The 21280-nt window shown below is 36.5% G+C and overlaps 1 protein-coding gene across 2 annotated transcripts in view; it reads left to right on the top strand.

The window, feature by feature from the left end:
- The window catches only part of PXDN (peroxidasin), a 90333-nt gene that overhangs the window by 36978 nt on the left and 32075 nt on the right, over window positions 1-21280 (top strand). Inside the window, exons 4-12 of one of the 2 annotated variants that reach the window (XM_056343894.1) lie at window positions 1684-1755; window positions 8934-9005; window positions 9579-9650; window positions 11672-11841; window positions 13171-13288; window positions 15377-15546; window positions 16474-16746; window positions 18248-18364; window positions 19541-19699. In XM_056343894.1, the coding sequence (XP_056199869.1) occupies window positions 1684-1755; window positions 8934-9005; window positions 9579-9650; window positions 11672-11841; window positions 13171-13288; window positions 15377-15546; window positions 16474-16746; window positions 18248-18364; window positions 19541-19699 (1223 nt within the window). The remainder of the gene's footprint in view (window positions 1-1683; window positions 1756-8933; window positions 9006-9578; window positions 9651-11671; window positions 11842-13170; window positions 13289-15376; window positions 15547-16473; window positions 16747-18247; window positions 18365-19540; window positions 19700-21280) is intronic. The other variant, XM_056343895.1, reaches the window with a different exon arrangement.

Raw genomic sequence — 21280 nt, 5'->3', positions numbered from 1 at the left:
GTGGTCTGATCAGGAGTTTAGTTGGAGGAATAAGAGGAATTTCCACATTGCCAAGTGGAATGCATTAAGAATGGCAAATAACACTTCAGCTGTTCAGTCCTTGAAATTTTCTAAGGATTGGGAAGAAATGGTGCAGTTAAAATTCTCGCTGGAAATAAGGTAGGAATTTAACATCATACAGAAAAGAAAATCAAGGAGATACAAAATTGTAATGTTTATGATCCTCAAATGAATTGATATTTCTGAGTCAAAACAAGTATTTGAATATTCATGAAATATTTTTTCAAATAGAATAAAAACCAATTCCACATCCAAAATGTTTAATACATCTGTCCTCTCTCTTTTCAAATTATGGTAAAAGTTTTTACAGTAATTGCACGTGACTATTTTTTTTCCCCAGTTTAATTTGTTCATAATTTTGAGCATCTTAAACACCTCAAATTTTTGCTTCCTTGTTATTCTGTTATTGGAGGAACTCTGCTTTTTGTTCGGATGTGTATCTATGTTCATTAAGTACTCCTGAGTCTGTATATTTATGTGTTGGAACCTCGGCAAGCAATGCATTGGAAAACTATATTTAGACACAACGGAAATGTGCTACTCCATATTGAAAAAAGTAATAATAGAAAAGCCAAAACCACTACTAATAAAATGCCTGCTAATAAAGCCATTTGTGGTCCAAAGTCTCTTCACCCCTTTTTTTTGTAGAAATCCATGCCTGATTAACTGAGTTTCAAATCATTTGTCAAATAATTGTGAGAAAGTTCTAAACCGCAAACCTGTTCCTAACCTAACACAGACAGTGACTGACACTGAACCCCATAAGTATTTTCATTTGCTGCCTCCATGGAGAAACTGCAGTCATTAGCTAAGCTGCGTGATTTTTCTCCAGCACCCTCTCGCTAAACCATTCTTGCTGTTAAAAGCACGATGAATGTGAGCACATACACTGATACATCCTGATTTATTTTAATTCTGTAGAAAAGGTATAAACACATGCGAACATACTGGTACTCTGCATATGTTTATTCTGTTTATATTATAGAGTATCAATGGGGACCTAATGTCCGTATTCTACAAAGCGCTAAAAGAAATATATAATGCTGTCTTATGGATGTGATACCAATATTCTAATGTGTATTTTTTTGTAAATATTCAAAAGGTGGTGCAGGTGGAGTTACAGAAATTCTCACTGTTTGTTCTCCAAGTCCAGTGAAAAGACTTATTCCATCATAATTTGAGTATTTGTACCAGTATTTGGATGAGATTTTAAAGAAAATCAGAGGCCAATGGCATCCCCAGTGTGTTCTGGCAAAGGCATTTCTGATGCAATTCTGTCCTGTTGAGTTGAATTTATTTTGACTTTTGGCAAGCCCATCAAGAAACTGAGGGGCAAAGAAACAGTAAGTAATGTAACAGTGAGCACTGGGAAGCCCAAGACCATCCAGGTGACAGCCTCAGGGCCTACAAGGCTCCACGCTTTTGTCTTTCCTGACAAATATTTGGGACAAAATTTCAAGGACAAAGTATTTTTATGTGTATGTGTTTAGTTTTTGTTTTGTAATTTTTTTTTTCCTAATATGTACTTGAAAAACTATCTTCATGTGTCAACTTAATTCTTCTTTTCCACTTTCATGTAGCTCTTGTTCGTGTACTAATATTACTGATTGTTTCTTGTTTCAGCTATTTGTACAAGAATGAAATCCAGTCAATTGACAGGCAAGCATTTAAAGGACTTGCCTCTCTAGAACAACTGTAAGTGCCTTTTCTCTTCTGTGCTGTCATCTCCATGGTTCCCCTGCAGAGGAAAAGTGCACGCCTTGATCCATACTGCCTGCATGCTCTGCATGTCTGCACTCCCTGGGTTGTTAGGCAGAAAGCCCCATAATCATTTGCATGTCAAGAAACACAATTGATCTCTGTGTCAAATTCCTCATTTCTATGTTTGTCTTTTATTTGTGATTTGCATTTCTGGTGTCCCTGTACATTGTTACATAGCTTTGATGAAGAAGACACATTATTGTGGAAAATGTTGAAAACTAATGTGTATGGCTTAGATATTTTGATTTAATTTCTGTAGGTTTTATAACATTGCAATTCCTTTGACTGCAGCAGTTTGTTTTATGCAGCATAACTAAAGCACAGTTAGTCTCTTGGAAGTTTAACCCAGTTTTATTATATTTTAAAATGAGATTTCAAAATTAAAACCTTACTATTGTTCATATGTGTTAATGATTGCCATATTAAGAAGTAAGAAAGTTAATAATTTGTAATGTAGGTGTTTCAGTAGTGTTTTCTGGAAAGATTGATTAAAATCATAGTCAGTTTCCTGTGTAATGACTGAAGAATAATTTCTGTTGAAAAAGAATGAAAAATGCAGTCCTTAACATAACAAAAACTGATTGTATTGATTCCGTTAAGTTTAACTATACTTTTTTTTTTCATAATCAGAAAGCATTGCTATACATTCATTGTGGTAATGTTTAGGAAAACAGAAAGAGCTATAAATGCATAGCTATTTCATAGTCTGACTGCCAAATAACAGTACTAGACCAATGAGTTTTGTAGCATATGAATTTTGGGAGCTGAACATCTTTCTTCTAGGACCAACATAAATTTTGAAACTCATGATGGTGTTATCAGTGTAAAACAAATTTTCTATACATACCAGTTTCCTTGTTACTATAAACCTGTAGTGGACACAGTGTGTATCTGAAATAAAATGACATTTCAGATGTGGACAAAATCATACAAGCTCATTTTAGAGGGCAATAGATGCCTTTTGAAGGAAGAGCTTCTATATAAAACAAAAGTGGTAATTATAAAACATATAAAAATGTCATTTTTTTCCTTAATGCCTTTCTCTTCCTCCTACTCTAGAAATGATTACTGCAGCATATTGACAGCAACTGGTAGGGCTTACTTGCATGCTAATAGCAATTCTTATTTTCTGTGTAGAATTCTAAATATTGAGGCCTATTTATTGAATTACTAATACTTCCAAAATAATAATCTTCCCCATGCCACAAGCCTGATATGCTGTAAGTGGCAATATTTATCCTTTTTATCCTTTTTTCTTTTGCTCTATTTCCTGTTGACTCATGACTAAAAATCATAAATCACTTTGGAATATTAACACCTTCTGAATGTACATTCCTGCTAGGTTGCAGTTAAGCCTCTCAGCCTGCAGTGATATCATGCTGTCAACTTAAGCTCAGACTTGAGACATCAACATTATTCTATATGAAATTAAGTTTTAAACAGGATTTGAGTCTCATCGCTAGCTGGGAAGTATGGAAATGGAGCCTGACATGGTCACTGCTCAGGGACTGCCCTTATGTCACAGCATCAGTTGTCACAAGCAGTGCACATGGCTGGTCTGGTGAGCTGCCGGGGGAGTTAATGCCCTGCTGGGTGCACATCAGAAAGCACACTTCTTCTAGACCCTTCTCCTGTGCAGATCTTAAAGGGAAGGCTTGCCAGCTGGGAAAATGGGAGCACAGGAAGCCAGTGGCAGGGCTGGAGGGTATTCACTGAGATTTGTAGTTTGAGAGATTTGTCATTTAAGCATCTTTAGCATAAAAATAGGTTCTGTCTCTACAGGTTCTGTTTTATCACATTATCCTTGGAGAAAGATTGTGTTCTCAAGGCTAAAGTTAGTCTTTGTGAACAAGTTCCCAAGTCCTCTAACTTCAGTTTGGAACAGTACCAACTACTTGGTCATTATTTCTGCATTTGAGGTTTCTATGGCCTAAAGTTATCAAACATTTTGCTACTTATGTGTTGACTCAGCCAATTCTCTGCTCAGTGCTCAGCAGAGTTCGCAGAAGTAGATGCTGTAGCCCACATCTCGGGGAAAGTTTTGATTCATAGTAATTCTACTCCAGTGAAGCTGAATGAAACTGATAATTACTTTTTTTTTTTAAAAAAAAAAAAAAAACAACACAGGACAGCAAGCATATTTCTGTTTTTTTTTGTTGTGTTGGTTTTTGTTTTGTTATTGTTCTTTGAGAGAAACTGTAAACATAGTTTGATTTAGAACTGTTACATGTATAAGGGAAGAATAAACTTGGTATTTACTGCAGCTGGCAGAATCCTTCTTAAACCTCTGTGGCAGAATTCTTATCTGCTGATGTAGTAGTAGACCTTTTTCTTCGTAAATTTCTGCCAAGGGAATAAGATCTTTGAATCAGATCTTGAAATTCACTTGTGCTAGAGTAAATTCTGAAAAAACTTTGCAGTCCTAGGCACTTGAACATATTGAGCCATACATATTTCATCACCTAACTCTTCACTCATGGCCGCTTAGTGAAAAGTAGCCGCTTAGTACCAATTTAGACCCTGTTAAATCTGCAAGATGTGTTTGGATCTGGCAAATGTGACACAAAGCTGCAGGCAACTTGTGATTTTTCAGAGCAGCAGCTGGAAGGCAGCCAGAGCACCTGAAAGGCAACGAAAGCTGCCTCTGTATGCTTGCGCTTAGACAACTGCTATATGCCTCTATACGTCTGTGCTTGGAGAAGTGAATCCCACCTGAAATGTCACAGATACCTGGCTTGTGAGGTCACAAGTCTGCTGTGTCTGGATCCCAAGATAGAGCTCTAACTGCAGTCCTATTTCCAGATATGTGTACATTACTTTTCTTCCAAACATCTACTATATTTTTTGAGAGCTTGGCTTAAAAGCTGTATGTATCAGGGACAAAAAGTGTTCTCTGTAGTCCTTAACTAGAGGGATCCCCAATACTAATAGAATAATTTAAATCTGTTTACCTGATCTAGTGGAAAACTAATTATGCATTTTCTTCTGACTTTCATATTAACATACTAATTTTGCTCTTTATAAGCTGTTAATAGACTTATGTTGTAGTTTGTGTCCACATGTACGTATTTGGGGGAAATTAATAGATAAAAATGTTATTTTACATATAGTGATGCAGCTTGTTATATATTCATTTTATTTCCCTCAATTCAATTTTTAGTAGCTTTGAAATGTTGCTGTGAATTTTAAACAGTTTTTTTATTACAAAAAGTTCCTGGGTTTTGCATAACTGTATGTGAGCAGTTAAGCACATTTAACACAGTGGAGCCTGATTAAAGTCTCATTGCTGCTAAAAATACCTATGGGAAGGAATAACGAAAGAAAAGTAATTAATAAACAAAGAAACCCAAAAGGTATGAAAGGGGCCTTGAGAAGTACGTCTTTATTATTCTAACATAAGATCGGCTAGGGACAGCAAACCTATGTGACTGGAAACAGATATTTATCTAGCTTTATTTTAAAAGTCCTTAAAGAGAGGATTCCATAATATCCTTAAGTATCCTGTTCCAATATTTTATATCATTATTGTAATACCTTATTTAAATCTCTTTCCTTGTGATTTAAGCCTGTTAATTCTTATCATACCCCTGGGCAGAGAAAGCTCTTTGATAAATGCAGGAAAAATTCTTTCTAACAATCAAAATTACAAACATGCTATTTAAATATTCAGAACATAAGTTATACTCGACTAATGGATTGTAAGTACTTCCTCAAAGATGTGGAGGTACTATTAGAAATAAGCAATTGGCATATATGTTAAAAGTAATCCTCTACAAAAATACTATGCTACAGAACACACAATGCTAAATTTAGTGCTGTGAAAAATGCCCCGGGACTGAATTTTACTGTAAATATTCATATCCAAGATTAATAATAGCAAAGGGAAAAGTGTACCGTGCTTATTTGATCAAGTCTTTGTCTTCCTCTAGGTGCATTTCATTTGGACATTTTTTTTCCCCTTTAAGTATTTCCTTCCCTTCTGTTTCATCCTTGATAATGAATTCAGAATTAAAAAAGGAAGACACAGTATTTAAAAATCACTCTTGCATGCTTTTTTTTTAAATTTGCATTATGAAAGTCTTGTTAATACCCATTTCATTATATCACACTACTGTTCTTAAGAACGTTTTATACTCTGAACATAAGAGGTCTGTAAAGACATGTTAGTGTGAGATTATTTCCTGAAAATGATTACCTTTAAAGTGAATTTCCAGTCCAAGAAATTTTCATAGTAATTAAAATATTAAAAATCCTTTAAAAAAGAATGAATGTGCTACATGGATAAAAAGAATGTGATAAGTGATAAAATGTGATTAAACTGTAGGTTGTAAAGCCAAGGATTTTTTCATTCTTTTTATTGTAGACTTACAGTGCAATCTGGTTTCTGCATCTATTTGTTTGGAATTACACTTGTTGCTGATTACTTTGCCTACATATTTAACACTTTGTTCTGTTGATAAATTGCTTGACAAGTTGCTCGGGACTTTTTTGAGGTCATAATTTAAAGACCTGCAAAACCCAACTAACCTGTCATATGAAGCAGTTAAGCGTATTTTCCAGTTGGACTTCATTATTTGATTTTTTGAACTACTTCAGACAGCGTGATTTCTGATGAGGTAAAGTTAACTGTTAAAATATGCTTCAGTGCCTGAATTATTGTAGTTGTACCTGTGATGATTTGAGGTTGTAAACAAGGCAAGGTTTATAACAGAAATATTGTTTTAATTATCTGATTACTTTGGTTGGCAAAACAGGATGAGTTTTCTGGCACATAAAGTATTGTTTACATCTGTAACTATAGTAGTCTTGAATACTGAACAGCAGTTATGAACTGTTGCTTTGAGTTTAATGATGTACATATACATCACTTAAACCATCTGAGAGAGGTGTCCTTTCTTTTCCTGTCTTTGCTAATCTCACCTCTGATCCGTGGACCTGAAGAAGGGGTTCTGTGCCTCTGTGTGCCTACTTTTTACCAGTGCTATTTCTTGCTCTAGTAAGAGGTATTATTTGTACCTACACATCTTACCTTGTCAGTGCCAAAGAGTTAGAAGAAATTAATTTATTGGGAAGGTAAGGAGGTGTGTTTGTAAGGTGCTCATGAATCATAAAAATGCAAGTACAATTAACAATGTTGAAAAGGAAAAGATCCCTGTTGCCTGCACGAGAAGTAGTGTATGTATTTTTTTTTTTCCCAAAACCAAAGCTGCTTCAGAAGAAGTAAAAAAACCCTACAGTTGGGCCTGGTTTTTCCCTGTATCCTCTTTCACTGCCATGATCCCCATCTTGCCTTGCTTCCTCCCAAATGCTGCTGATGCTGGACAGGTGGATGAGCAGAGCCCTGGCTCCGGGTGAGCTGTGCCTGCCCACCTCATGGGTGGTCCACGGGGCAGATACCAGCCCTATCCTGCTGGTCCTTCCTCAGGGCTGGGCCTGATGGAGGTCTCTCTTCTCTCTACTAGTGATTCTGATGAACCTTGCAGGAAGTATCTGCCTTTGAGATGTCTGCCTTTTTAATTTAGCTGAAATTGGCTTGTATTTTCAAAAGGGAGATGAAGACTGGCAGGCGTAGCATGATCATGTGCTTCTTGTTTCCTCATGCATACAATCATAGTCTATGCTTGCTACAATATGTGGCCATGCATTGTACTGACATAAAGCAGACTTGATACTCTGATGTGCCTGATCACATCTGTGCTGATTTATTGGCTTTTTCTGTGGTCCCTGTTCATTGCTCCCTGGCATCGCTTGCTGGCTCATGCTCGGGCTGTGCTGCTGCTGGCGGGGGATCTGGGAGACTGCCAGGCACGTGCCTGGCTTCCCCGCTGCACGCACCTTCCAGGGCTCGCTGCAATCACTCTGCCATAATCACCGCTTGCTCCCGCTTTCCTCACTCTGTGACGACCATTCGGCTCGGGTCAGGGATTGGAGCATGTGCGGTATTTCAGTCCTATTACTTTTCATGCTGAATGATTACTTTTTCAGGAGTTTGTGGGGTCCAAGATGGTCTCTTTGCTTTTAAATGATGCTCCTTTTCATTCTTCAGCCAATGGTGATTTCTATATATGCACATTCTTCGAATGTCCTTGAGTTTGCCAGAGGTCAAATAGGAAATTTTAGGAGGTCTGGATACATTTAGAAATTAGAAGGATCCAAAGTCTATAAATAATTTTCACATTTCCTTGTGCAAGTCTTACCAATTACTTCTTGTTTTGTCATCTGCAAGGCTATAGAGTACCTCCACAACATAGTCAAGACTAGAATGGTCCTGCCTTTGCAGTCCATTTTCACAGTAGTTACAGATTAACAATCTGGTTATTTATCTTGTTACATTAGACTTTTTCAGTTTTACAGGATTAACATCTCTGTAATATTTGTTGCTGTGTAATATTAAAAGCTTACATAAGCATCAACAGAGCATCAAACAGCACAGCTGTGGTGGTTAATTGTACACCAGCTGCTGGAAAGCCCTTTCTCTAAAAGCAGTTCAATCAAACTTGGTTTTATATTATGAATTTGTTTGGGTTTTGAACTTTTTGAGACCATTCATCATGGCTTTAAATGCCAGTATTCATGGACTAGAACAGGTTACTTCTCAGCATAGTTTTAAATGTTCACACAGTGTGATAGCAATGAGAACAGTTCCCTGCTAAAAATGTTGTCCATTTAGAAACTACAAAAGTTTTCTAAGCAACTGGCAACATTTTCCTGTAAAAAAAAAATCATAATTTTCTTTTTTCCATATATATTTATTCAAGTGTGCATACTAATGAAAACTAGACTTGGCAAGAGAGTGTTCCAAGTAGTATCTCCAAAGTAATGGTTTTCAAACTTTTTTTTTTGCGCATATGTACAGTCACAGAGATGATATATAGTGGTCTGCAAACCCCTCTTTTTTTCTTTTTTTTTTTTTTTTTTTTTTTTTTGTCATGTCTTACATTTCTCAGATTCAAGTACAGGATTCAGATAATAACAGAAGAAATTTAAGCCACTACATCATCGTCACCCTTTAGATGTGTAAACAGTGTGTAAACAATAATTGCTTTATAATATTGCAGCTTCATTAAGAAAAACGTTTCAGTATTTTCTTTTTTTGTTTAACATATTTTCAGGTATCTGCACTTTAATCAAATAGAAACATTGGAACCTGAATCCTTTACCCATCTTCCAAAACTTGAAAGGCTGTAAGTTTGTTTTTCTTGGGGTAAGATTCAGAAGTCAGCTTGCTTGTTTGAATTAAATGTTTGAAACTGTAAAATAATATTTTTATCATGCCCATAAATTTTTTTATCTAAATCTTTTATTGTAACTACTACATAGTCTTTGCCAAGAACACGTTGGTCAGGCTGACCATAGAGGCATGCAGAAGTGAGCATTGCCTGTGGTGTATTTTTCTATTGCAAACTATTTCCCAGAAAGCTGTGATCAATGTTTGACATAAAATAAATGTTATGAATGAAGAAGTAGATTTAGATTATGACTTTTTTTTTTTTTTTTTTTTTTTTTTAGTTTCTCATTTGAATACTTATGAACTGCCTTGCTTTTTGGTCACTTCTTTTTATGGCTTCTTTCGCTCCATATGGACGCTAAATACACCTTGGAGGCCACTTAAAAATAGCAGCCAAAGAATTGCTGAAAATGGTTACATTTATTATTATTTTGTAAAATTATTTTCTTTTAAATGGTTTCTAGAAGAATGTAAATTAATGACTATTTCAAAATCTGAATTACATGAGTATTTCTGTGCTTTTTAACAGATTTTTGCATAACAACAGAATAGCTCATTTGATTCCTGGAACATTTAGTCACTTAGAATCTATGAAGAGACTGTAAGTAAATTGAATTATTATTGAACTAAAGAAAGTTTAAATAATCTAATTAGACTGTGTCTCATCTTGCAATGTTTATCTTCCTTGCAAATGCCTTTCATTGTGTAATTGTTTTAAATATTAAATAATTTTTCCTAGAGATGTGTTCCAGTTGTTTATGTACATAGGTTGAGACCATTGCTTCATATCTTACTGTCTTTAGTAACTAAATCCTTTTGTTTGTTTCCTGTCTTGGAGTTATTTGTAATCATATGGTCTTTTTTTGTAGACTAAATAATACATACAGATCCTGCTTTGTGGGTTTTTTTTAGTGTTTTCATTTTATTTTATTTGTTATTTTATTTTTGGGATATTTTCCCCCCTCTTGTCTATGTCTTACTGGGTGATCCTTCTATGATGTCTTTCAATATTTGATTATTTCAGTATTTTCTTTTTATTTGTCCTTATCTGATAAACCATCAAGCACCTTTTTATAATCATGTTTTTAAGAATATAACTTTAAAAGCGACTCCAGGAGCCAGTTCTTCTTGAAATGCCATTAACTTGGAAAATTAGAGGCTTCTAAGTCCCCCACTTAAAAACTTAAACTCAATATGAGTACCATAATAAGGTGACTTTCAGATGGTTTTCTGTCCCTCACTTTGTATCTTCACTGATCTAGGATAAACATTCTCTAAATTACCCAAGACTGCCATTTTGAGAAAGGCAGTGATGCTTTCATACCCTCCTTTCTGGGTGGGCTGATGAGGGTGTGCTGTGCAGTGAGCCATAGCGCTAGGTCTACTGGGAAAAGAGATCACAAGGGACATAAGGGAAGGTGGTCCTGCTGGTTTAAGACATACCATACCTTTAACTATGGGCAGAAGGCAGGATAAAGTAAATTTTGATGATGCACGCGCCTTCCAGTGGTAGCTGCTTCACTCATACCTCCCTTAAATTTTTGTGGAGTTCAAGCGAATGGAAAGGGATGCTTCTTCACGTAATTCATAGGTAAAGGGGAATTTAAATAGTGGCTGTTAGTGGAAGAGAACACCGAGCTAGACTGACCTGGTGTCCTCTGACCTGGAACAGCTTATCCCTAAAGGTCACATCATGACTTTCTTGTTCCAGATTTAAATTCTGCCGGTAACATCTGATATATCAGGAGACATTTGTACAGAAACTTTAAAAATAGTTTTGCTTGTTCTTGCCTGGTTTTCATAAGACAACAGGGAAGAAATAATACCTGGGCATTTGTAGAAGAAGTTAAAAGAATACTAAAGGACAAAATGATCAAAAAGTTTACTACCCCTAAAGATACACCACTCTGAGGTTGCTTTGCCATACAGTTTTATTTTCAATCTATGTATACTGATACATTTAATGGTACAGATTTCTGTACTTAATGGGTTTTTTTTCCCTACAGGGCCTTCCACCGGAAAGTGCAGTCCTCCATGTAGTAATAGGGCCCTTCACTACTGGAAAGAAAGTAACAGAATTTATGGGTTCTCGTTATCTGCAATAGGCAGGTTTTTTACAAAGTTACTGACCCGCTGAACTCAATGGGAGCTTAATGTTTAAATAAAACTGTGGGTCTTTGTCTCAGTTGCCTGATCTGCAAAATGGGAACTTGTAAAAATGTCAAGTTAGCTGTGAAGTTACTACAGTAATAAATATTAAACAGGGAAAAAAAAAAAAAAAAAAAAGATGTGGGAGAATGGTATAAGTTCTTTATTTAAAAAAAGTTTGTATAACATCTAAATAAAACCTGATTTATTCAATGAATACTGGCGTTAAAAAAGGAATGTTATTTAGATGCTTGCTAGCTATATTGAACACAGTCCTGCCCATGCAATAAAAATGTTATGCATTGTCATAAAGACTACCAGAGTGCATATAAGCAAGAAATAATCACCTGTGTTCTGTACTGTCCATTGTCTGTATTCACAGGTAGAGGTATTGCTGGTACTGCAGAACCATTTTGATCCTGGCAAAACAGTCAAAGCTTGCTAACAGGTGTTGTGGCTGCTTGTTTTGTGCAGGCGCTTGGATTCAAACGCCCTTCACTGTGACTGTGAGATTCTGTGGCTGGCAGAGCTGTTGAAGACATATGCAGAGTCAGGTAATGCTCAAGCAGCAGCTACCTGTGAGTATCCACGAAGGATCCAAGGAAGATCAGTGGCCACGATAACACCAGAAGAACTTAACTGTGGTGGGTTTGCCACTTCCTGATGGCTTTTTTGGTTTGTTAGATGTGCCTGAACTGTATTTTTGTTTGTTTGTTAGGATTTGTTGTTCTGTTCTCTTCAATACCACTGACCACCTCTGGTCAATATCTGTTATTTCCAGAAATCTCCTTGTGTTCCTTCTCCATTTTTGTCTCCTGGCAGAACTGATTGTTTTTACCCCTCAGCCTATCTTTAATGAAACAAATACAGCCATGTTTGAAATTTCTCCTTGAGGAACTCAATGTGATTATCCAGAAAAAAAAGTTTATTTTTCTTTTTATATTTCAGTTTTGGTCATAAAAGGATTTTAAGCTAGGGTCACTGGTGTTATGTTAATATTGTTTGGTATCCTTTATTCCCTTCTATACAAGGGAAAGATAAGAAGGAAGCTGTACAGAATTACCTCAGACTTCACAGATCTTCGTGTTAAAACTCTTGTTGATATTACTGGAATCAAGGTCGGGCCACTGGATTATTTTTTTTTTTTTTACTCGGCTATACTTACGAGGAGTGCCCTGTACAGGTGCTGAAGTCCTCTGTCACTGAACGATTACTGGATAAGCACGTCTATTATAATCCTCTTGTTTGTCTGTATTCCTTCAGCCTAGGGGTGTGAAGGCTTAGCCCTGCACCTCTCTGCTCCAAAATCAAAATGCAGATTTCTCATCAAGCTATGGGCATTTGCTTGCCTAGCCACATGATGAGGCCAAGATATAAAATAAGGAAATTGTCCTTTTGGTTGTGTTGGATATAGTTCTGATTAGTAGAATTATGACCATGGACCATGTGTCTATGAGGTTCTTGAAAAAGATAGCAAAAAGGGGATTTGGTGCAGGAATAATTCACATGGTATCCTACCAGCTCTCGGCACATCTGAGGAGCCTGAATATGGAAACTGCAGGAAGCAAACTGGACAAATTATTCTGTAGGAGGCAGGTTAGGACTGATGCTTATCTAGAGGAAGTTACTTTGAATGGCACTTGTGCTTGCTGCTTTAAAGTTTTTCCTTCATAAGCAAATTGAGCCTCTGTTCAAATAAATAAAAGAGCTACTTTAGAACCTGATACAAATTTGGATAATCCATTTCCAGTCTGCTAAAAGGTATTGCGGAACAATGGAGGCAGTCAGAAAGCCCACAGCCACGTCTGCATAGGGAAAACTGCATTTAATCCTGATTAAGTGTATAAGTACTTTAAGTTAAAACATTTGTGAGAAGTGTTTTTCTACAAGGTGTATGGAAAATCTTTTATTTACCATTCTTTAGTAGTTTTAAAACAAGTAAGAGTTCCTTATACATTTTATTGTTGATACAGAGAGGCCAAGAATTACATCAGAGCCTCAGGATGTGGATGTTACCTCAGGGAATACAGTGTACTTCACTTGCAGAGCTGAAGGCAATCCTAAACCAGAAATTATCTGGCTTCGAAACAAGTAAGTTTAAAAAAGGAAGAGAGAAACTTGGTGTAAGCATGTTTGTCTGGGTGTGTGTACATTTCTGGATGCATGTCCACATGTATTACATGCTAATATGTAGAATAGTTACAGCAGAAACATTAATTATAGAAGTAGTATATGAAGTAATAATGTCCCAGATCATTTTTCATTAGTTATTTTAAACACTTAAAAGCTGATGCCTTTAGAAAATATTAAATTGTAACTATAACACTATTGGAAAGATTTTCAACTATAGTTATACCTACAGAGATGCTCGCAGCTGTAAAACTAAATCATTTATGTGTGAGTACCAAGCAATCCAATATGGATGTGTTGGACGTGCAGTTTGTGGGTTAGGTAGTGTTTGTTTACTTTTTGAGGTAGAGCAAAAACTACATTTTTAAAGGACTGACTGGGTAAGAGTTAGATTTCTTAGAAAGTCTTCTTGAGCCTCAGCTCCTCAGAGGCAGCTTTCTTTTGAGGTGTGGCTCCTTCCAGGAGAGGAGGGATATATCAATTTCCAGGCTCCTTATACTGGTACATGGAGGGCAGGCAAATGCTTATATCATAGGATTGCAGATGAAATCAGGTTGGAGGAGGTCTCAGGAGATCTCCAGTGCAGCTTTCTGCTCAAAGCAGGATCATACCAGGTTGCTTTATCCAGTTGGGTCTTAAAAGCCTTGAAGGATAGAGGTAGCACAGGCGCTCTAGTCAGCCTGCTCCATTGCTTCTCCTCACTGCTTAGGGTATGTGGAGGGAAGGGCCTACAAAGGATGTGTGTCTTTCAGCAGCCCAAGGGGCAGCCTGCTGCAGAGTGACTGCTTAAGCTGTGCCCGGAGCCTGGCTCCCTCCAGCAGTGCTGGGCACAGCACAGCTAAGCCAGCCATGTAGCAGTACATCACCCCCCTTAAGGCGATGTGAATTTATGACAGACACATGAATTGTGAGTTTACCACTAGCTTAATGAGGCTTTGACTTAATAATGCTTTTATACAAATGGAGAACCTGACCTGGAAAATAAATTCTCTACATTTTCTATCAGCAAGTGAGACATTTTAGTTTGTTAGTTGCTGATAAAATGGCACAGCATGGAGTCCTGGTTATTTCCACTGATATCAGTGAGAACCCCACATGCAGAAAGAGTACAGCGTTTTATGAAGTATGTAAAGAACAGAGCCTTGAACTTGGATGGTATAATTATTTCATTAAAATTTTCTTTGGCTCGTGTCCTTTTTGTAATAAACAAAGAAAACATGTATTCAGAATACACATATGAAAGAGTTTTAAGAAGAAATTTGAGCTTGGGGTGTAAGATTATTGACTCTGGCATGTTTCCTGGCTGCATGAATGAGAGCAAAGCTCTTTGCAAGGTAGTTGAATATGGCAAGATTTTAGTCAAAAGCCATTGACCTGTTGAGCAGTATGTTGAATAGATCAGCAGGCTGGGTTTTGTACCTAGGGGGTGAGATCTCATCCCTCCTCTGTGCTTTCTTCATCATGTAGTGTGGGATGCAGTGAGAAAGAGTTCCTTTAATAAAAACCTGTACATGCATCCATGACATAGCCTGAAGAACTGATCCTACCTTATCTTTCATGCCAGAACAAATTATAATCAGGTTCATTAGTGCTCTTTGAGCAATCCAGACAAAGATTGGCACAAAGGTTCGTTTTATAGCAAATACTTTCTACTAGGAGAGAGGTTATCTTGAGTGTTGAACTGACATGATACACCTCCAGTGGAAACATTTTGAATTGATTTGCCAGTTAGAACAGCCTTAAAGGAAAATGAGACCAGGTATGTGTATTTTGTTCACTTATTTTCCCCATAAGCTTTTACTCATAGAAGTATTTTGTCTTTTCATTTTGAAGATGTAATACTTGCATAAGCAAAATTGGTTCATTTTTGGTTTTTCCTCTTCTTCTCTTTAGAACTTTTAGTTTTCTCTTATTATACTTAACACAGGAAAAACCACACACCACGACCCCAAGTTATTTTGGGTAATATAATTTTGGAACTTATTATTTGGCAGTTTTCTGTGCTTGTGATTTAAAGGTTTAACTCCAGCAGATTTTTTTTCTTCACAGTAATGAGCTCAGTATGAAAGAAGATTCCCGTCTAAACTTGCTAGATGATGGCACGTTAATGATTCAGAATACTCAAGAAACAGACCAAGGCATTTACCAGTGCATGGCAAAAAATGTGGCTGGCGAAGTGAAAACTCAGGAAGTTACTCTTAGATACTTTGAGTCACCAGGTAAAGAACATAAAGTCTGAATTTTGCATTCAGATAGAGAATTTTTTTAATATACAATTGCTAAAAAGATACTTTGGATGTTTTATGTTCTTGACATGTAGATACCTTGTGTTTGGGCATCTTAAGAACTAGAACATGAAGGTATAATATCCTTAGAACGAAAATATACATCAGCCACTTAATATGGTTATTGTAGTATGCAATTGTAGTCTTGTAGGCGGCTTGTAGAAGGGTTAGGAGAAGAGGCTCTTGCATTATGACATTGCTCAGTGCAATAATGTTCTCTCTGGATACCTGAAAATCACAAGCTTCCAAACAGGCCACTCGTGAAAGCTTTGGCACACCCTGTGCAGCTGTCCTTGCACAGGAGCTTTTTAACCTGAATCTCTGTCTGGCCAGGGCTTTGTCTTTGCAAGCACTAAATTCCTGTCCAGGACTGTAGTGTTTCTAAATTCCAAACTTTGCTGTGAGAAAATTTTGACACTCAGCATCAGGCAAACTTCAAATGTCACTGCAAAGCACACATGTAGTTGGGAAAACTTACTAAAATGTAGCTTAATCAGTTTTTTTCTTTTTTGTGCACTTATGGCAATTTTTACCCAGTTTGTTTTCTGGGTCTCAGCGTGTATGCCTTTAAAGAGACCTTTATAAGCAGCACCAAATGAGAAGGAAGTGTTTAAAAATTGTTTTAATGGGAGTTAAGAAAAAAACATCAGTGCAATTATGAGCTTTTATTTTTTATCTGTTGATATTTATAAATGTCTGCAGCTAGATTAGGCCTAAAGCAAGGCAGATTTTGCACCAAGATTTTAAGTATGTTGGAACAGAGACATTAACTCCCTATATTCCCCAAACTGTTGCAATATTCAGCTAAATTAGTGCTTTGTGAGCTAAAAGTCATATTTAGGCATCGTTCTTTTCTCACAGCCCGGCCAAGTTTTGTGATTCATCCACAAAATACGGAAGTGCTAGTTGGAGAGAGTGTTACCTTGGAGTGCAGTGCAACTGGGCACCCCCAGCCACGCATTACGTGGACCAAAGGGGACAGAACCCCTTTACCGAGTGACCCTCGCATCACAATAACTCCATCAGGAGGACTTTACATACAAAATGTGAAGCAAGAAGACAGTGGCGAGTATACCTGTTTTGCAACTAACAGCATAGATAATATCCATGCAACTGCATACATCATAGTCCAAGGTGAGTGATGTTAAACTAGGAATGACATGCTGTAAAACATATTAGGAAGAGTATATTACTTTAAATTGTGTGGTTTCATCTTTTCTGAATTGTTAGAGCTGAACTAAAGCCATAAGAGATTTTTCTTTCAATAATACTATTCTAGTGTAGCCCTTAGGACTCTTGCTGTACATTTCACTCAGAGTAAGATAATATATACTAATTCTTTGAAAGTTAATTTTAATTGAGTATTCTTAGAATTTAATCATTGGTGTTTTCATAGAATCATAGATTTGGTTTGGGTTGAAAGGAACCTTAACAATCATCTAGTTCCAACCCCCCTGCCATGGGCAGGGACACCTTCCACTAGACCAGGTTGCTCAAAGCCCCATCCAGCCTGGCCTTGAACACTTCCAGGGATGGGAATAAGAAATGTTTATTTCTTATTACGTTTTTTTTGCCCGTAGGAGTAAACATGTTGTATCAAATTTGTGGGAATTAGATTTCTTCTGTAGCAGGCATCAGTTCTAGAGATTAGAAATTGAAGTAACAGAAATGGAGTTTCACACACAGATAGATCTGTGCTGCCTTTCTTTTGTAGACACTTCAGTGAATATGGGAACATTTCCTCCTGCGTTTCATGGACACTATCACTCTGCCACCTGAGGCATTAGCACACCTTTTCTGCAAAACAGAAGTCAGAGTACTCTAACTTACTGTGATCACAATAATTTTGATATTGTATGTCAATAGTATGAATATGAAGTATTCGACAACAATGTATCAGAAGCCTCCTATATATGGAGAATATTTTTTGCAAACATTTTTGTGCTGGAACTTTTATTTCTAAAACATTTTGAGTAACCTTTAAATTGAAGTTTGTTTCTGTTCTCATGTTAAGATCTCTTAAACTGTTGACAGGCAAACAGTTCAGGTTGCAAATGCTTTGTTAATGAGTTCAATTTTTAAAAGCTATACAAAGCAACTTGTCAATATGGTTTGTTCATTTATTATTCACCAATGGATGACTGTTTTGAGAGCTGAACAAACTATTTCTCTCACTGATAATGCCATGATGTTACTGCAGAAATTGGCCCACACTCCACTGCTTTCCTTTTGCGTAAAGAAGAAAACAAGCAGCTCAGGATAGTTTTGCTACATTGCATTTTCTTCACAATTTAGATGATAATTTTTTGAGAGAACGAGAAGGAGGAATTTTTAATCCAGGGAATACTGTATTTGATTCTACAAGTTTTACCATACGCCCTTATTTTGGATCTATGGCAGTAGAACCCAGAGGCCTTCACCGACGCCAGGGTCAGGTTGTGAGGGAGATATGCCTGTTGCGCAAGTGGCTGCCCTAACTCTCTGCCCTATAGTGGTCATGATATAAGAGTCACATTAACATCTCTTTTGCCACCAATATGAGCTATTCATGTCACACAGGAAATGGTAATTCATTTCAGACAGTTGTGCATCTTTCAGTTGGGTTTTTTTAACCAGTTAATTTTCTCTTCTGCAGCTCTACCTCAGTTTACTGTCACTCCTCAAGACAAAACAGTGATTGAGGGACAAACCGTTGATTTCCCTTGTGAAGCACAAGGCTATCCCCAGCCTGTTATTGCCTGGACTAAAGGAGGTAAGTGTTCTGGTTTTACTTTTAACCTACTAGAATACTTTAGCTGTCATTTTGGAATCACTCATGCATTGAAAGAAATTGCATGTATTTGTGTAGATGCTTCAGTCTTCAAAGGAAACAGGGCTCATCTCTTTCTGCTTTAGCTAGAAAAGGCAAGGTGCCCCGCAGAATCTAGTTGCCCAAGCATTTTTTCATTATTCATTAAAAATAATGTTGCTCAAATATGTCTCCAAATTAGATTTCTAATAATAAATGTTTAAGAAAATATGAGGCAAATCACATGTGTCCATACCTATCACTGATGGTTTACTGCAGCAGAAATGGAGATGACTGTCATTAACTGGATCTGAAATTAGGTGGGATGTGCTCTCTTCAGAACAGTCCAACCTGTAACTGGCATCAGTATAACTGCATTTCTGTCACTTAATGCACATTGACAGGATTGTTGGGGTGCACTCTGCTGACTTTTATCAGATTGTGGCTGTAAAGGAATTAAGAGCCAAGTCCTGCAGGAAGAAATTCTGTAGTGGATGTTTTATCAATGAGTAAATATTCCAGTTGAATCGAATTAAATAACTCTAATAGGAAAAACAGCTCAGGAAATTCTAAATTATGGTGGCTAAAGCAGATTGTTAAACTCTTGATCGTTTTGGTGCTGATAATGTCCCCATTTCTCAGTCTACCAAGATTGTCCCAATCAGATTAAATGTCCATAAAGGAAGAATAGGATACAGACATTGATGTGCCTTTTACTTAATTTTTATTATATTCAACCTTTTTCAGGGCTGTATGTATTTTTCTATGTATTCTGTAGACAGCCCAGGCACATAAGATGAATTATGTCTTACATGGCAGTAAGATGAAGTGAACAGTAATACCTATTGGTGTTCTTATGATGCTTTCTCATTTGGATGCTTAATTATGATTCTTAAATGAAAATACTTATTTCTACCACAAATGGAGAAGTGATCAGGATTATGATTGGGTGCATATGTATGTTTTGTTTGCTTTTCGTGTTTGTCTTCTGAGAAGTAAAGGTTTAAAACTTTTATTAAAATACTTCAATTTTTCCCAACATTTTATCAAATTTAAAATCTTCTGGATTTCCCATTTTCTGACACAGAAGAACTTCATTCTGCACTGCTGTAAATAGCAAATGCTGTTGCTCTGTTTCAGGAGGCCAGTTGTCTGTTGACAGAAGACACTTAGTTCTATCCTCTGGAACTCTAAGGATTTCTAGGGTTGCTCTGCATGACCAGGGACAGTACGAATGCCAAGCAGTCAACATTATTGGATCGCAACGAATTGTCGTATACCTTACTGTACAGCCTAGAGGTATGTTCTCAATGTATGGCTACTGGCAGGGGGAGGGGGGAGAAGAAGATTTAAGCTTACACTAAAACACACAGTACTGTGTTCAATGTTTCCTCCCCCTAAAATGTAAGGTCAATTATCTTTGATAGCACAAAATATTAATATGAAGTAGTTTACCTTTGTTCAGAGTCAAAAAAACCTTTGAAACAGAGCTTGAATAGTGCTTGGGTTTTTCTTCAGGACTTTCCCTGCATTTTACAATGATTCTAAATGGTGGTTTTGAATTATAAGTTGGTTTATTAGTTTTTATAAATTGAGCATGTGGGACGGTGTGCCCTGATAGACTTTGTTCAAAGTCATGTGGAGACTACGTAAGCTTACAACTACGCATGGCCTTTTTTGATAAAAGCTTGTTAGAATGAGGCTATGCCTTTTGTTGTTTAAAAATCCTGCTGTTCAGCATATTGCTAACATTTCACATTTCTGATCATTGTTTTTGAGTATATGTATAGATTCCAGGTGTTTTTTAATAAATAACATGTATGAATACTTATTAGTATTTGTACAGAGTATTTTTCTGTGAAAGAGGTTTACTTCTCTTTGAAAGAATGGAGGTTTGCTTTGAAGATGACAGTATTCTTATGCTTGGAAAAATACCCTGTTCTGTGAAAAGACCAGTTCTTTAAAAGTCTCTGTGTTGTTAACTAAATAGTGTTATTAACATAATATTTTGATGTCCAGAAAGAGGATGCTTTATTTTACAACAGGTGAATGACCTTCATGATGAAAAGTCATTCCCTATACTTAAAATAAGCTGGCACAGAAAAAAAAAAACCTACTCCATTTTTCTTACGCTTTTCTTCAAGTAAATTCTAAGCAAGCTACTTCTAGACCTAATTAGAATATTATGATTTATAATTTAGTTAAGTGCTTTAGTGTTTAATTAAATTCAAGGAGATTAAATGTTTAATTACAAAGCATTTCTTGTGGCATTTATTACACTGCTCTGTAAAAGCACAGCCTCCTCCCACTCTCCGCAAAATACTGGTATGTTACAGCAGAAATACAATCCTTAATGTCTTCGTGATCTTGTATGTGCTTCTCATGATGGTTGTGTTGGATATCAATCTGGATTTGAAAGAAATTAAGATTAAAAAATGCTTTAATTTCTTCACACTGGACTTAGGTAACTGTACCCTGTGTCCTTAAAATTGAAGGTGATGTTTTCATGTTTTAAGGATAAGGGCTCCTTGGTGTCAATGGGATAAGAGCTCTGTGAAGGCAGCACCTCTGCAAGTCAGGCTGAGGGCATCACAGTTGAATGACTTATGGAAGTTTTGCTTTTATCATCTAATTGTTGCTAATTAAAAAACTAAAACTTAAAAAATTGTCAGAAATTGATGAGATATTAATTCTGGTGATTTTGTTCACATTTAGGTATTTACAGAAATTCTTTTTAATTTATTGAACTGAAGAGTTTTTGGTACCTACTAGCCTGTTTTGTTGGAAGTTAAAAGTACTTAAAATTATCACCCTGAAGCAGACTTCAAGAATAAGGGCTTTTATCTCTAACACAAACTTGTAAGCAACTAAAAACTTGCA

The sequence above is a fragment of the Falco biarmicus genome, chromosome 6, assembly GCF_023638135.1.
Source record: "Falco biarmicus isolate bFalBia1 chromosome 6, bFalBia1.pri, whole genome shotgun sequence".
Lineage (NCBI taxonomy): Eukaryota > Metazoa > Chordata > Aves > Falconiformes > Falconidae > Falco > Falco biarmicus.
Note: the sequence above shows the minus strand (reverse complement) of the source record. Positions and strands in the feature narration are given on the sequence as shown.